This window comes from Macrobrachium nipponense, chromosome 16, assembly GCF_015104395.2.
Source record: "Macrobrachium nipponense isolate FS-2020 chromosome 16, ASM1510439v2, whole genome shotgun sequence".
Lineage (NCBI taxonomy): Eukaryota > Metazoa > Arthropoda > Malacostraca > Decapoda > Palaemonidae > Macrobrachium > Macrobrachium nipponense.
In genome coordinates this window covers 17,669,749-17,688,401 of record NC_087209.1, presented here as the reverse complement: position 1 = coordinate 17,688,401, position 18,653 = coordinate 17,669,749, and the positions used below count along the sequence as shown (strand labels likewise).

The 18,653-nt window shown below is 35.7% G+C and overlaps 1 protein-coding gene across 1 annotated transcript in view; it reads right to left on the bottom strand.

Annotated features, from left to right (window-relative positions):
* The window catches only part of LOC135195279 (doublesex- and mab-3-related transcription factor B1-like), an 89,472-nt gene extending 71,202 nt beyond the window's left edge, over nt 1-18,270 (bottom strand). Inside the window, exon 1 of the mRNA XM_064221537.1 lies at nt 18,175-18,270. Within this exon, the coding sequence (XP_064077607.1) occupies nt 18,175-18,270 (96 nt within the window). The remainder of the gene's footprint in view (nt 1-18,174) is intronic.
* Between the last annotated feature and the right edge of the window lie 383 nt (nt 18,271-18,653).

Here is an 18,653-nt window from a genome sequence, read left to right as displayed (position 1 = left end):
TGGGTTGAATACCTGGTTGCCGGACGAGGCTCCTCTGTTGCCAGAGGTTCCATTTACGTCGTTGTCGTTTATTCCTTCATTTCTTTCCATCATTGCTGAGTTTTGCTATTTAACCCATAGCTGGACCCTACCCCATCAGGGATAGGTACTCATTTACAGCTGAGTAGACTGAGGAAATTATGGTAAAGATCCTTTCCCAAGGAATCATTATTATTATTATTTTTATTTTTATTTATTTATTTTTTTTTTTGCTCTATCACAGTCCTCCAATTCGACTGGGTGATATTTATAGTGTGGGGGTTCCGGGTTCCGTTCATTCTGCCTCCTTAGGAGTCCCATCACTTTTCTTACTATATTGGCGCCGTTTCTAGGATCACACTCTTCTGCATGAGTCCTGGAGCTACTTCAGCTCTAGTTTTTCTAGATTCCTTTTCAGGGATCTTGGGATCGTGCTAGTGCTCCTATGATTATGGGTACAATTTCCACTGGCATATCCCATATCCTTCTTATTTCTATTTTCAGATCTTGATACTTATCCATTTTTTCCCTCTCTTTCTCTTCAACTCTGGTGTCCCATGGTATTGCGACATCAATGAGTGATACTTTCTTCTTGACTTTGTCAATCAACGTCACGTCTGGTCTTTTTGCACGTATAACCCTATCTGTTCTGATAATTAGTCCCAGAGGATCTTTGCCTGATCGTTTTCTTTTTATCACTCTCTCAGGTTGGTGCTCGTACCACTTATTACTGCAAGGTAGCTGATGTTCTTGCACAGACTCCAGTGGAGGGCTTTTATTATTATTATTATTATTATTATTATTATTATTATTATTATTATTATTATTATTATTATTTTCTGTTCTTAGCGGTACACAATAATAAACATTTTTGCGAATTCGTGTATAATTTAAATACCCTTTACAAAGCTTTCGAACCATTATTATTATTATTATTATTAGATTATTATTATTATTATTATTATTATTATTATTATTATTATATTATATAACTTTCTTGGAAGCCTCAGACTAAAGGATGAACATAAAAAGCATTATTTCTCAGTTCTGAAAGGGAAGTTTATATGTATTTTCATTTTTATTTTGTTAAAATATAGATGCATATTTTCCAAGACCCGTAATCCAATTTTTTAAAATTCAAGCTTCAAGTTGAAAGCATGATTTTTTTTTCCGTACGCTGTGTAAATTCCAAGAGTACTTCCGTTAATTAATATTTTATGTAACGACGCTCCTCAATATTAATTTCTATGTTGCTTTTAAATGATGTATATAACTTATTTTCCATGTTGTTCTTAAATGTTGTATATATTATTTTCCGTGTTGTTCTTAAATTTTTTGTGTAAGTTATTTACCATGTTGTTCCTAAATGTTGTGTACAACTTATTTTCCATGTTGCTCTTAAATGTTGTAATTAAGTTATTTTCCATGTTGTTCTTAAATGCTGTATATAAGTTATTTTCCATGTTGCTCTTAAATGGTGTATATAAGTTATTTATTTACTGAATTAATTACTTCGCAAAGTACATAGAATAATTTAGGTGTCGTGAATTTTTCTGAACGACTCAAATAGATAACTATAAAAATTGTATCAGAAATTGGCATCGTTCATAAATTGATGAAATGAAATATGGAATTCAATAAGGAGAGAGAGAGAGAGAACAAAACCCTATTACTTCGAGCGACTATGCGCCGAAGCCTCCCTATTTATTTTAAGGCTCCCTATTTATTTTAGGATTATAGACGATTGTAAATTTTCCCTCCGCTAAGTTTTTGGACGCAGCCGAGTAAATCGGCCGTCATGGGTTTTATGAATGGTGGGGGGGGGGGGGGGCTCGCATTGCCCCGTCAGCATCTTTCACTGGACCCCGTTCAGTTAGGTAGACCACGGGGGCCAGAAGGGAGATTGATGGCCCCTTTTGTGGGTTCGGTTGGTTTAGCAATTGGCTCATGATCTAAAAAAAAAAATAATAAAATAAATAAATAAATAGAAATTGTTCAGAAATAAGGTTAATAAGAAATTCATGGAAATATATATATATATATTATATATATATATATATATATATTATATATATATATATATATATATATATATATATATATATTATTTATTTATTTATGTTTATTACGTTAAGTCATTTTCAGTATAATTTTCTGTTATGGTGATCATTCTTTATTTTGTCAAATAGTATATAAATGCAATATCGTTCTCAACTGATTCCTTTATATCTATTTTAACGGATGAAACTGAATTTGTAGTTGCATATCAATTTTTTTTCATTTCTCGTTGGTAGATTCTTAATCCATTTTCTTGAATATTCAGAATATGAAATTTATATTCTTTTACATTTTAAATAAATCGGTTGGAATCCATCTTCACTCCACGTCTTTCCATTTTTGAAAAGACTAGATTCTCTACATCTTCTCTTGAATATTTAAAGGATTCTACTTCAGTTCTGGATCATAATTTCTCCATCCTGCATTAATTTTGCACGATGATGCAACATTATCGCTTTCGCGGCATTGATTATGGGGAATTGAAAGAATATCAGAAGCTTCGCCTTATCTGAACGTTATATCGAAATTCCATTAACGTCGAGTGTTTGATTTAATGGTCAAGTTGGCGGTACGAGTTTATTGATATATATATTTGTTACGAAGAGTTTGAGGGCACTTTGGTATATGCGCACGCGCATAAAGGAATGTGTACCTATAAGTGAGAGAGAGAGAGAGAGAGAGAGAGAGAGAGAGAGAGACTAAGTAATGTTATATAGAGAGAGGGTATGAATGTGTGCCTATAAGAGAGAGAGAGAGAGAGAGAGAGAGAGAGATCGCAGTGCCAACGAATTAATTAAGCGTTTCCCATGATCTACCATAATAGGCATATTATTAAAACTCCTCTCTTCTCCTCCTATTCCTCTCTTCTCTCCTATCCTCTCTTTACGCTCTCTCTTTCTTTCTCCTCTCCTCAAAATATACGGACGTATATTATATATAATATATATATTATATATATAATTATATCAATATATATATATATACATATATATATAATAAATCATTTCTACACAAGAGCATCCATACCAGCTTCAAACGCGGAGTAACAATCTCCTCTCGCTTCGTCAAAACAATAACCGAACTGAAACTTTACAATGGCTTTAATCTACGTATGCGGTGAACGTCACAAATGTCGAAATCTCTCTCTCTCTCTCTCTCTCTCTCTCTCTCTCTCTCTCTCTCTCTCTCTCTCTCTCTCTCTCCTTCCAAACCGTCCCGGGAAGCCATGGGAATTTAAGGCAGAGAGATTCCAGAAACGAGACCGAAAGTTTTAATGGGAACAGTTCCAGGTTACCCATTCCCAGAAATAGCATCGTCAGCAGTTTTTTTCTCCTCGATGTCTTGATTATTGTCGCTCGTATCTTTATGTTTCTTTGTAGAAGATGGCGGCTGTTCTTTTCCGTAGTAGAAGTTTACCCTCTCGTTAGTGAGTTTTTAGGATAACTGTTAATCAATGGATTATTTGATGCGAAAGATCTATCTTCTTTTATTTTGTTATCGGTTAAGTAGTAAAATAAACTTATTTCTTGTTCGTTTTTAAACTTTTTGTATTGTAAACCAAGTTTTGATTTTCTTGAGGTCTTTATTTTCTTTATCTTGTTTTTTTTTTTACTAAGGTATCACCTAAACAGATGAAAAATATTTTACGAACAATTTTTAAAGTGTCTCCCTTTCCTAAAACTTTTTATTTATTATTTGTAGTGTTTCTAAGGCTAACATTAGACTCAAGGATCCAATGATCTAATGTCCTGAATATATACATATATATAAGATTTTTACCACATCGTGATTTATATACATTCATGAAGCTACAAAATGTCGTCTAATATCGAATTCGCGCTACTTTGGGATTATCCCCGATATGGAGATCGTCAACGAAGGGGATTGTTTTTAAGTGATCACTTGAAAAATTTCCCTCCGGGGATAATCCCGAAGTAGCGAGAATTCGAGATATATATATAGATATATATATATATATATATATATATATATATATATATATATATATATATATATACACACACACATATATATATGTATATAAGCTTCACTGACGTTTCCTGGATTTGAATGTCTTGTTAGGGATCGCGCCCAGACCAGGCAAATCTATTATCGAGGAACAAAACCTTCCCCTTCGGTTAAGCATATATGAAAATATATTAATTCCGAGGTAGAGCGAATTAGATATTAATTAAAGGACATTGTAGCTCGATGTATATATGTATATATATGTATGTATGTATATATATACACATATGATTATATATAGATAATATATATATATATATAATATATATATATATATATATATATATATATATATATATATATATGTGTGTGTGTGTGTGTGTGTGTGTGTGTGTGTGTGTGTAACTAAATTCCTCTATTAAAACAGGATATGTCTCAAGTCTAAAAGGCCCATTAAAACACATACATACATCATACAATACAATACATACATACTAGTTGTTGAATTGAGACTGATAAATCCAAAGAGCGGCCGAATAGACAAGCAACAATAACATCACATAGATTCAACGTTCTAATAAAAGGGAATGCTTGTAGACTGAAGTTCGTCGACCTCCCCTTCAGTTTGAGATCTCAATGCATTTTGCTTGCAGCCCCCTCCCCCCCCAACCCACACCCCCCTTGCTGAACTGGAGTCTTTCCCAATTGTATTTCCTACTTTTGATTAAAACCCACGACGGATGTTGTCCTCCATATGTTGGTGGGTGACAGTGGTTGGGCCATGAAATGTCCTCGAGTTCAATAAGGTCATGTCACGTTGCACTGATTAAAGTTTTCAGTCGATAATAACTTCAAGTGGGGCTTTGGATGCGGTGGAAACGGAACTAGAAGGCGATCAGTGGTAAGAGGGGGAAAGGTAGCAACGTACATTACATTAGAAGTAAAATTATTGGAGTAACCCCCTCCCCCTCTCTCTCTCTCTCTCTCTCTCTCTCTCTCTCTCTCTCTCTCTCTCTCTCTCTTTCTCTCTCTCTCTCTTTTGTGATAACTTATTATCGTTGTTTTCTTGCGCGTACATTTTTCTCGATATTTCCATTTACTGAAAGGGGAAGCTACAATAAACTGAAGCATTTTTGTCATCGTGTTTGGAACTCGCTCTCTGCTCTTGTTTTCCATGATTGCTCTAACATTTCTGACATTAGTTTTAATTTGTAGATTTGTTATCGGTAGATAAAATATGTCTGGTTCAGAAAATACGAAGTAGCGGAAAGTAATAAGTAGCTTAAAAGTGTTAAAACTATGTTATCATCGTTGACCATTTTCGTAAAAATGTTGTGGCCTATAAGTGTGGAAACACTTTGACCAAGATTAAAAGAATTATATTGTATTAGCCTAGCTGTGATTACCTTACTGAATTGCAATTGTTTTAGCATTTATTCAAAAGGGAAATACATAACTTGCGTAAGAAACAAGTTTATTTGTAATATCGTCTGCATTTAATAGTCGTACTTACTAACGCCAGTCGGATATCAGTCAATCATGTAAACAAGAATCTTATCGGCTTGAAAATATTTCAGCGTATTACGACGAAAGTGGGGATGAAATAATATCCATTACCTCTCAGATATTACGTCGAATGGGAATATTGACATGTGGTGATGTAAACAAATAACTAGATAAAAAAGAACAGTTGTTCATGTCACGTTAATTGAACTGTCAGAAGAGGCTGCTTCTAAACGTCCATATTGAATAGCGTACTATTATGCGTTATGCTGTGCTTATTTCTATAAATATACAAACGGATGCTTTAAATAACATTTTCGAACTCTTGGAGAAAAGATATCTAATGTTACAATTATGCAATAGTGTATATCCTAAGGGAGTCGTCTAATTATAGCTATCATCCTTAAATTTGCCCCAGAAACCACAGAACATAATACGAAGTTCGGCATTGTGCAGTTCAATTATTTTAGAAATTCAGATAATGCACCCACACCATGATTCTATTTTCTGAAATTCATTACCATATAATATTAATACAATAAAAGCAGTTATGTGGATTCAATGCGAATAGCTATTTAAGACCTCCCTAGATTGCCATAATGGAATGAAATGGGTCATGGAAATTGTGGGTGAGAGGGAGACGGAAAGACAAAGTAAAAGACCATCATCCGTAGAGGGTTTCATTCAACAAAAGCCATTTCTGAAATATGAGGACGAATTCATTGTGTGGGCGAAATCTGAAGTTACGCTGTGAGTGGACAACTGAAGAGCGAAATCTGAAGTTCCACTGAGGGAAAACTGAGGGGCGAAATCTGAAATCCCACCGATGGAAAACTGAGGGGCGAAATCTGAAGTTACGCTGAGGGGAAACTGAGGGGAGAAATCTGAAGTCGCACTGAGGGAAAACTGAGGAGCGAAATGTGAAATGGCACCGAGGGAAAACTGACGGGTGAATGTAACCATTCACTTCTCAGTCAGACGTCAAAAGGAAAACTTTGTGGTATTAAACGAAATAAACGAGAAATCGAGGATCTGGGGTTTTCTCTCTAAAGTGAGATCGTATATTAACGAGACGTTGACTCCATATGATTGTTGATGTTGAAAGAATCTCCTCGTTTAGAAGACATCTGCTCTCGAAATATTGATTTCTTCATGATGCTTATTGTATAATGATGGTTTATTATTCCGATAATGATGTGATGAATGATGTAGATGTTGCAAGCGATATCGTTTATTTCAGATAATTACGCGAACTTTAAATTCCTAAGTGGAGTGAAAAAAATACCTCGTGGTATTTTATTTTTTGTATGTACGTACATCGGTTCCGTGAGCCGTTCGATGGTGACGCAATTCGTTCCAGGGTAATCTGAGTTAATTAAGTGAATTTTTAAGCCACCTTTTTTTTTTAGCGGGCATTGTAAAATTATACCGGATTGTTATTATGTGTCCTCTTTTATCTTCTGAATCATTTAAGCCACAAAGCAACATCCCAAATTACCAGAAGGGTTTTTTTTTCTTCCTCTGACGAGGAATTCAATTCAGGATTTTTTCCTTCTTGATAACAATTCCCAGAACGAAGACAACAATGAGGAAGGAACGGTTGCATGAAATGGCGAATTCCAGTTCGATGGAATCATTTGGGCGGCAGCTTTGAGAAATAAGGTTGTGTGTGCTAATGCGAGTATTGATCTACTTGTAGTCCTCTAAAATATAGCTCCGTAGGGGCTTAGTACCGTCAGTCCACCTCATGCGGCGCAGTGTAGGAATTATTTCAGGTTTTTTGCAGCGTCCCTTTGGCCCCTTAGCTGCAAACCCTTTCATTCCTTTTACTGTGCTTCCGTTCATATTCTCTTCCTTCCAACTCACTTTCCTTAAGCCTTTCCTAACAACTGATTCATGGTGCAATTTCGAGGTTTTCCTCCTGTTACACCTCTCAAACATTTTACTGTCAATTTTCCTTTCAGCGCTGAATGATTCATAGGTCCCAGCGCTTGGCCATTGACCTAAATTCTGTATTCTATCGTATTCTATCCAGTATAGCAAAATATTGAAGTCCAATATTCTTATTTATAATATACATCAAAACATTATATTTTCTTATAGAAGGGCATGAGTAATTTCTGATATTTACTCTTTGTCTTCGTGATGTTTACAATCCACAACTATATGCCATGATATTATATCTTAAGCTTGGCTGATTATTTGTAACATAAATATAATTTCCAGTAAATATATTCTAATATAATTCTTTTGATGACCAGTAGTCGTTTTGATGCCAGATAACAAAAGCCATTCAATCAAGGTCACTTCTTAGCCCAATTTGACACCGTCTGTCTTAATACACCTATTAGCTTTCTCTCACGTTTTTATTCTTCCCTTTATTTATTGAATTTACTACTCTGTTTCTGACTTCCCACGGTTTGCCTGCTCATCAAAGTTTTTTTTTTTAAATGAATGAATAAATAAAACAGATGTCCCACAATCGATGTCATTCGTTCCTTTTAATCCACTAAAAAGCTTCTTGTCATGTTTGTATTCTTCCCTATATTCATCGCATTTAATGCATCGTCTTTCCGACTTCCAACAATTCAATTGTTAAATGACAAAAATAAAGAGACCTGATTTCCCGCAATCGCTGCCATTAAATCCCGAACACCCTTAGAAGTCGAAAGACGCATTGGTTTCTGAATCTTTCTTGGGGGATGGAAATCGGCAGTCGCTGAGTGTATACTCGACCGAGGGGAGAATTTCCCTTTCAAATAAGCCTCATGACGCAAGACGTTGCTTCTGCTTCGCTCTTGAATTTCATCGCGGGAAGAAGACATTCTCGGCAAAAGTGAGACTGGATTTGTTTGCGTCCAAGTGCTGCATCTGCTATTGCAGCGTTTTGAATTTTCCGTTGCGCTCATCGCTTTTATTAAAGTGTGCGCGATTGTGGACGAGACAACCAAGCATAGGACCGGGATTTAAATACATTCCCATTTTTCTAGTAATGAAATCATGAAGTCAAATATCTCTATTCAGATTTATGAGACAAATACACACCTAAGGGCACAGGTCAGCCATGTTGTCTCTTTTTTTTTTTCTTGTGCAAAATTTGGCGAGATTGCAGACTTTATGCAAATTATTTTTCGTCAGTATTATTACTAATATTAACAAGACTTGTGAAAGCAGACGCTTAAGTCCAGTGTGTGTGTGTGTGTGTCTGTGTGTGTGTGTGCTTGTGTTTGTGTAGGATAATTCGGCGCAATCTAGATGAGCTTCTAGTGCACATGTTTGAAGCAGATGTTGGGGGAAGCTTTTTGCACAGAGGTTCTTCCTGGCTTCAGCTGGTATAGTATGCATGTAAAAGTGGCTCTCTCTCTCTCTCTCTCTCTCTCTCTCTCTCATGAGTCATCTTCAAAAGGGTCATACAACCATTCCCCACCCCCTATCCCCTTCCATTCTCCACCAAGTCAGCACGGCCCCCACAGTTTAAGGTGGTCAAGTTCAAGGAAGTTGAGGCTAAGAACGTCATGTTGAAATATGTCTTTGATCTTCTTTTAAGTGTGCCTTAATCCGTGCAAATATACCATGCGCAACCTTCATGCGCTTTCATAAAAAAAAAGTATGTATATACGATCCTTTTCATTTTTTCCCAATATAATCCTCTCCATGGAAGAACTCGCGAGAGGATCTGCATTGTGAGGAAGATTAGATTTCGAATTCGGTCTTAATCATAGATCGTTCTTTGCGGCTTCATCATGATTTCTAATGAAAGCCTCGATGTTATGCTGGTTAACTTTCATATTACTCTCGGGATCTCAGCCCCGTCTCGTTTTGCCTTTCAGCTGCATCGGTCTCATTTTCGTATCATTATTGTTATATAACTTTCACAGGAATAATATTAATATTAATACTTTTGAATTAATAGCGAAATTTATCATTTATAGAAGTGACAGTATCAGCAACATTATCATATCAGGAATATGACTGGTGATAATAGTAGTGATACCAGCAGTGTAACATTATCATCATCAACAGTTGCATTAGTAATAAAAGAAGTCATATCAGAAGCATTATCATTATTATCATTAAGAATAACAACAGTAATAAAGAATTGATTATCTGATTTACATAACCTGGTGTAACAAGAACTATGGTCATTGACCCCGTTTGTGAGAGAGAGAGAGAGAGAGAGAGAGAGAGAGAGAGAGAGAGAGAGAGAGAGAGAGAGAGAGAGAGAGTGTTTTCCCAACGATAATGACGGCTGTCATAAAATAAGAAGATTCAGAGACGACTTTCGGAAAGCCTTAAAATCATGTTATGTACTGAAACTCGCTGGGTGCACTGTAGGCATTACTAAAGTTTCTTTGCAGCATCCTTTCTGCCCCTAGCTGCAACCCCTTACATTCCTTTTACTGTACCTCCTTTCATATTCTCTTTCTTCTATCTTGCTATCCACCCTCCCCTAATAATGATTTCGTAGTGCACCTGCCAGGTTTTCCTCCTGTTACACCTTTCAGACCTACCTACTCTCAATTTCCTTTCCTGCGCTGAATGATGACCTCATAGGTCCCAGTGCTTGGCCTTTTGCCTGAATTCTATATTCCATTCCATTCCTAACCTTTCGAAATAATTGCATTTACAATAATCTCAATCAGGGTTGGCAATGATTATATAAAACTGATTTAATCAAGTGATTAAATCATTGATTTTTTTTTATTAAAAATCATGATTTATTTATTTTGAAAGCAAACAAATGGAAAAATATGGTCGGGACAATAATAAAAACTTCAGCATAACTGTGCTGCATCTATTTATTTTGATATGAAAAAAATCCAAGTACATACTTTAGGTCAGAACTGGAAACCTAAAAGATAAAAATTATTATTTTTTTTTTTTAAATCACCAACACAGGTCCCAGTCCTCCATGCGAAGGACTTCTGATCTCTTATCATTTCTTTCCGAGATGTTTTCTTTTCCGGTTTGTGTAAAGATCGTTTTTCCGCTCGTGGTTTTCCGGACTCGCCGTTTCTGCTTTGACTGATCTCCGAATTTCCCTAAATTTTAGGGATTTCTGAGCGGTTCTCAGCCGTTTTCTCCCTCAGTTTTAGTGATTCTGCGTGACTTTTCAGCAGTTCCTTTGTCAGTTTTAGGGATTCTGCGTGACTTTTCAGCAGTTCCTTTGTCAGTTTTAGGGATTCTGCGTGACTTTTCAGCAGTTCCTTTGTCAGTTTTAATGATTCTGCGTGACTTTTCAGCAGTTCCTTTGTCAGTTTTAATGATTCTGCGTGACTTTTCATTAGTTCCGTTGTCAGATTTAGGGATTTTGCGTGACTTTTCAAAAGTCAGTACTCTCTTGTGATTAAGTTTTGGAGAGCTTTCCGTACCTAGTTTGTATGTTAATGCAACGAATGCTATTGTGCTTGTATTTTCCGTATGTACATTGTTCTCTGTATGTCATTACTCACGAATAAAGATAAGCATAACTCAAAATCTCACCAATAATTCATTTTAACCGTGATTACAGCGGAAACGTCATTTTTCGAGCATACTACACCTTACCCAACACAACACCATTCCATTCACACAGCACATTTAAATGTTATCGAATGGGTTATTTTCGGTTTTTACTGTTTTCGTAAATAATGTTACAAGATTTTATGATTGCTTGTAACAGCCAACGCCCGTTCATTTTCACATCTCGGTTGTGGACTTAAACGCACGAACTGAATAACTATAGTAGATTCACATCAACCGTGCATGTGATGTATGGCCCGTCCCTTATGTTCCACCTCTCCTGAGGGATACGTTTTTCAGGAGAGGTGGAACATACATCCAGCCTGGAAACTCTGTCTCTCTAGAGAGAGAGACAGAGTTTTCAGCCCAGTGAATGGCTTATCAACAGCCAATCAGGACGTCGTAAGTAATTGCCCTAGACATCAAATGTACGGTTGATGTGAATCTACTATAGTACTAGGTCATCAGAGCAACCACTCATAAATCAAATTAATTTGAATTTAGATAAACAAATATGTCTATTAGAGGACGAAAATATCCCACTTCGAAAGGTTACATTCAAATTTGCGTAAACAAAAGTCCGTAAAGTGTTGGTGTCATTTTCCAGCAAACAAACAGAACCATAAACAAACAGATCGCCGGAGGGGATTTTCTCCTTTAAGGAAAACAACAACGCCAGAGGGACGCTTCTTGGAAATGCTGTTTTCCCGTTGTTTTCCTGAATGTCGGAGGATGATGCTCTTTGTTAAGTGCTCCAGAATAGCCCGAGTTGACGAGGCAACTTTGATGAGAGCAACTTAAAGCGCTACTTGGATGTTGTCAACTTTGATGAGAGAGAGAGAGAGAGAGAGAGAGAGAGAGAGAGAGAGAGAGAGAGAGAGAGAGTGTCTGTAGTGTTAGCGTTTTGTTGCGGAGGTTAACGTTACAGAAGTAATGTATTGCCATTAAAAGGTTAACGACGTTGAGATAAGATGGGAGGTGTTTCCTTCGTCGTTCCGATAAAGTTTGGTTGGAAATTGTCCAGTTTTATGAACCCGTATTACTCATAAAATAAAAATGTAAAAAATAGGTCTTAACTTATAAGCAATATATGCGTTTTCTTTGGCTAAGCTTGTGAAAATTTACCTGAAAGCATACATGTTGTACTTTTGTGATTTCAAAGTTTACTGGTCATTATACGTTCCCTTTATTATTATTATTATTATTATTATTATTATTATTATTATTATTATTATTATTATTATTATTATTGCTAGTCTGTTGATGGTCAAATTAGTGCAGAGTCTACTGTTTTATTATTATTTATTTATTTATTTATATATATATTTTTTTGCTCTATCACAGTCCTCCAATTCGACTGGGTGGTATTTATAGTGTGGGGTTCCGGGTTGCATCCTGCCTCCTTAGGAGTCCATCACTTTTCTTACTATGTGCGTCGTTTGTAGGATCACACTCTTCTGCATGAGTCCTGGAGCTACTTCAGCCTCTAGTTTTTCTAGATTCCTTTTCAGGGATCTTGGGATCGTGCCTAGTGTCCCAGTGATTATGGGCACAATTTCCAGTGGTATATCCCATACCCTTCTTATTTCTATTTTCAGATCTTGATACTTATCCATTTTTTCCCTTCTTTCTCTTCACTCCTGGTGTCACCATGGTATTGCGACATCAGTGAGTGATGAGTTTCTCTGGTGTCCCATGGTATTGCGACATCAGTGAGTGATAGTTTCTTCTTGATTTTGTCAATCAACGTCACGTCTAGTCTATTTGCACGTATCGCCCTATCTGTTCTGATACCATAGTCCCAGAGGATCTTGGCTTGATCATTTTCTATCACTCCTTCAGGTTGGTGCTCGTACCACTTATTACTGCAAGGTAGCTGATTTTTCTTGCACAGGCTCCAGTGGAGGGCTTTTGCCACTGAATCGTGCCTCTTTTTGTACCGGTTCTATGCAAGTGCCGGACATTCGCTTGCTATGTGGTTTATGGTTTCATTTTTCGTATTGCACTTCCTACATATGGGAGAGATGTTATTTCCATCTATCGTTCTTTGAACATATCTGGTTCTTAGGGCCTGATCGTGTGCCGCTGTTATCATTCCTTCAGTTTCCTTATCTATTATTTATTTATTTATTTATTATTATTATTATTATTATTATTATTATTATTATTATTATTATTATTATTATTATTATTATTATTATTATATTGAGAGTCTGTTGATGGTCAAATTAGTGTAGAGTTTATTATTATTATTATTATTATTATTATTATTATTATTATTATTATTATTAGTCAGTGCATGGTTATAACAATGAATTGTCAATAATTAGAGAAAAACTTGAGTAATCAAGCATGAAAATGTTCACAAAAACACCGAATAAACACAGCTGATTCTTGCATTGATAATTTATACATGTTTAGGATTTATAAAGATCTTGAAGTTTACTTTAGCCGTCTCCAGGTGTTTGTGCAAATTTCATGAGGAATAGGAAACGACCATTATAGCTGAAGGTGTGGGTCCCACTGCATATGGATGGGAGAGAAAGGGCTTAAGGTATTTTCGTCCTTTTTGAAGGCTTACAAAAGGCGGAAAATACCTTTTGAAATGCTGATTAGGCTCCCGGGGAAAAGCGGTTTTGGTGGGGAAGGTTTTTTTTTATTTAATTTCGAGAGAGCCATTAAATAAATTAGTACGAATAAAGAATGTGAAGAAATTGAGAAAGATTGGGTGGTAAGAGATTCTCTCTCTCTCTCTCTCTCTCTCTCTCTCTCTCTCATCTTGCTTGGTGAGACGTTCCCGCGTGAAGTCAGATTAATCAACAGATATCACAAGTTTAACATACGTCTAGAATTTGAGAAATATCTAGAAGTGTTCGTGAACTATCGGTGATAAGATTAGTGTGAAAATAGTAGGATAAAGCGTCTTCTAAGTTAGTTTATCAAGTGTAATACTGTAAATCAGAGCAAGATGGCAGTAAGTTCCAACTGCGGGAAGAAATGGCGAAATTTAGCTTGCTTGGCGGATTCGCAATACGATGAGGTAGCAGGAAGGGAACTGGCATTTCTCATCTATGAGATCAGCAACAGTCCTAACTAAAAAGATACAAAAGCATTCATAGATATATTAGAAGGATATAATCCTTCAAACTGGAACAAATCTAATGAAAACATCTTGAAAATAATTGAAGAAGTTCCAAATAAAATCCAATTGGTCAAGAGACTCATAAAGAAAATATACATAAACCAACATATTCCGACAAGAAAATGAATAAGTGAACCTTGTGAATATCCTAATTGATGCATTAGGAAAAAGAATGCCAAAAGCATGCAAAACTGTGTAAGGTTTGGTATAGCATAGTCAATCCACAAAACCTAATCAGAAAATGTGCTGCATGCAACATTCCGACCCATCCACAGTGTGCTGAGGTAATGCAAGATATGAGAAAAGATACAAGAATATTTTGTTCAACTGTCTATCATGGATAGACAATGTGTTATTAAATCAAGATTGAATGTACAAATAGTTGAGGATGAAGAAGAAGAGGAAGAGGAAGAAGAAGAAGAAGATGAGGAAAACGGAAGAGAAGTAAACAAAAATGAAATGACAGAAAAAAATAAGGTAAAACAAAGAACAAGCAGAAAAGTATGGATGCAGAGATACTCATTGATACTACATATGAGGCAAGAAAGCAGCATACCTACGAAGAAATAAATAAATTACGATATGACAACACAAAAGCAAATCCCGAAGAGGGTCTACCCAGATCTACACAATGACGGGAAAGAGGAAAAGATAGACAAAAAAGGACCAAAATCTGCAACCTTTTGAAAAGAGGGAATTGCAGATTTGGAGAAAGATGTTACTACAAACATCCTAAGGTATGTCACAACTATGAAATATATGGTAAATGTGCATACCTAGATGGGTATGGGGATGATTGCAGAGATCTGCATCCGAAAATATGCAAAAACCTAAAAGAAGGAAAACGATGTAAGTTCGACAAAAAATGTAAATATATGCACCCTGTAGCCATGAATCATAATCAAATAAATAACCAACCAAGTAATAAAATCCAAAATAAGAAAGAAACAAATAAAGAGAGAAACAAAGAATATCAGGTAAAAGATAAAAGCAAGCCACCAACGAGATATGCAAGGTGCCAGCAAAAAATTTCAAAGCATCAGCTCCAAAATTCTACTCAAGAGATAATAACTGTATTTATTATGCAAGAGGATATTGCAGAAACGGAGAAAATTGCAGATTCAGACACAAAATGAATAATTATGATGAAGGAAGATCAAATATTATGGAAAAGTTGGATTTTTAATGTCAGAATTTCTGGAAATGAAAAAAAGAACAACATACCAGAACAGGAAAGAGACATGGGAAAATCCTTATTACTACCAATATTAAATGAAGGAGAAAACACGCAAACCATCATAGTGATGAATGCGCAGGGTTTAGTTACGAGTAACTCAAAAAGAAAAATAGAGCACCCTTAAGAAGAACTAACAACCCAAAGTGAAAAGAAAATAGATATAATGAATATAAGTGAAACCTGGTATTCCCAAGAGACTGGGAATGATGATCAAATAAAAGGGTTCCAAACTTATAGATCAGATAGAAAAAATAGGAATCAAGGGGGAACCGCAACTTATATGGGGAAGACAAACAAAAAAACAAGGAAAAAATATATGAGAAATATAGTAACTCAGAATGTGAACTAATAGCGGTAGAATTTGAATCTGAAAAATTAATGAACATAGTAATATATAGACCTCCTAATACTAAAGAGTTTGACTTAATAATAGAAAAATTGGATGATATATGTAGAAATCACAAGGACTGGACTATTCTCCTATCTGGAGACTTCAACTTTCCTTTCGTAGAATGGAAAGAACGAATAGGAGATTGTGGTTGTACTTATACATATAAAAAAGAGAGTAATAGTAGTGCAGAAGATAAGAGGCAATTCGAAAAGCTATTAGATATGCTACTAGATTACAACATTCAACAAATAAATCACCTGCCAACAAGAAAGGAAAATACTTTAGACCTACTATTTGTGAACGAGATGAATTATGTTAAAGAAATAATAGTTTATAATGCGAGTATTTCAGACCATAATGTCATAGAATTAACAGTTCATTCCAAAGCAAGTGAAAACAGAGATAAGCAAGAAATGAAAAAGTGGGAAGGATATGGAAAATACAACTTCTACAGTAAAATATAAAATGGTCAGAAATAAATGAAGAATTAAACAAAGATTGGGATAACATTTTCGTAAGTGATGACATAAGGGTAAATACGGAGATATTATATAAAATATTAGAGAAAATAGTGGATAAATATATATCGAAGAAGAAAAGTAAACATCATTCATGCATACCAAGAGACAGAAGGATCTTGTTCCAGAAAATCAGAAAGTGGAAAAAAGGTCTTGCAAAAGAAAAAAATGCATGGAAAGTTATAGAACTAAAAAGTAAGATAGAAAATGCAGAACAAAAGATTATACAATCAAAAGAAAATGAAAAACGGGACTTGGAAGAAAAAACCCTATTAAATATCAAGCAAAACCCCAAACTATTATACTCATATGCGAAGAAGATGAATAAAAGAAGAATAGAAATAGGCCCTCTGAGAATTGAAGGGAGATTAACGAATGAAAAAAAGGAAATTTGCAACATACTGGCCAAAGAAAGTGGCCCAATTATGTATCATTATTATACCTTTGTGGGAGGAAAGTCGACCAAAAATGGCAGCATCTGACGGAGGCTCAGCTGTTGCTAAGGTCCCTCGGGCTTCTGTCCAGGGTTCCTGGAAGATTTCTACCTTGCTTTCGGTTCCAGTAAGTGATAAAATATTTTTTCTACTTAGTATATTGGTTACAGTTAACAAAGAAAGTCGTCTGTCAGCCGAAGGATTTTTTATTTTTTTTATAAGTTCTATATCATGTATGATGAGAATTGGGATTTTCCATTTGTCCATTTGTTCTTCTGGACGTTTATGTATTGAGTAACAATGAAAACCGAATTATCTTCTCTATATTATGAAGATGACAGGGTTTCTAATATGCATTTTAATGGTTTAGGTCATAGAACATTTTATTACCATTGATGCGATATTGATATCACTACTGTCAATATTACTATCGTATCTTATCGAAGGGAATTATTGGCCCACGTGGGTATGTTTGATTTTCTTAATTTTTTGTTTTTGCTTTTTACTTTTTGTTAAGTTAAACTAGAGTTCTTCCAAAGAATCTTGATCAGTAATACAGAGTTGCCATGAAGTCCCAGTACCATTACAATTATTTATTGCTCAGAAACTATATAACATAGCGTAATGCAGATTCTTTATAGATTGAAGTGCTCTGAATGTTAACTTGAAATGTAGAAAAAAAAATCACATTACCTTATGTTATATGGTTTCTGAGCAATAAATACTTGTAATGGTATTGGGACTTTATGGACACCCTGTACAAATCACTGAGGAGATCAATCCGAAAACTGTTCCCTTACAATACATAATGATTCTGCATCTTGAGTTTTACCCTTAGATTTACCGCTGGCGGCTGCGGTAGTTGGAATGTGATTTTGTCTTGTATGATTTCAGGGCGTCAGGATGTACTTCTACCTAAATAAGAACTGATATATTTAGCAAATGTAGAAAGGCATTCAAAAGCATATCATAGTTTAACCAGACCAATGAGCCGATTAACAGCTCTCCCAGTTCTGGCCTGAAGGATCAGAAATTTTTTACGTGGCTGTTACCTAGCAACGGGACCTACAGCTTATTGTGAGATCCGAACCACATTATATCGAGAAAGGAATTTCTAATCATCAGAAATAAATTCCTCTGATTCCACGTTGGCAGAGCTGGGAAATCGAACTTCGGACTACCGAATCGGTAGGCGAGCACGTTAACCACTCGTCCAACGAGGAACTTAAGTAAAGGCATTCAAGGTAGAGTGTCTATTCCCTTTCACTGAGACATACATTGGAGTAAAGTAATGAAAGGAATTACTTCTGAAGACCAATTCATCCGATTGACATGTATTTCACTTCTTCATTGTGTGATTTTGTTTTTATTCAATCTTTACTTACATCTGTAGAATTACTTACTTCTGTGGTCTGTTTGTCTTCAATATTCATAATTTTTTGTTGATCCAAAACCCCGCCCGGAGAAGTTAGGTTGATTACAGACCAAGACTCCGGCATCGAACACAAAAGGCTGGAAAAGGTACGAGTCACTCACCAGCCTTTTCAGTCACAAAACCTTCATTCTTGTCGATCACCCAGATCAGTCAGTCACTGGCATCGATCACACAGGCCAATTTCTGTTGTCCTTACAATACCCGAGTCCAGCAAAGTGATATATGATATGAGAAGGCAGGGATTATTTTGTTTCTGTCAAATTGATCGATAAGTATCGTAGCCCGGATTGATTTCGTGAGTAGGCACTGAAAGATTGAATTCATTTCAAAGGTTGAATTGACATTCCATGAACACGCATGGCGTGAGGAGTTCGAGACAGACATTCACTTTTGCATGCAGTTATTTTCAGTCATTTTATCTTTTGAAGGAATTTTTGCAAGGGAAAG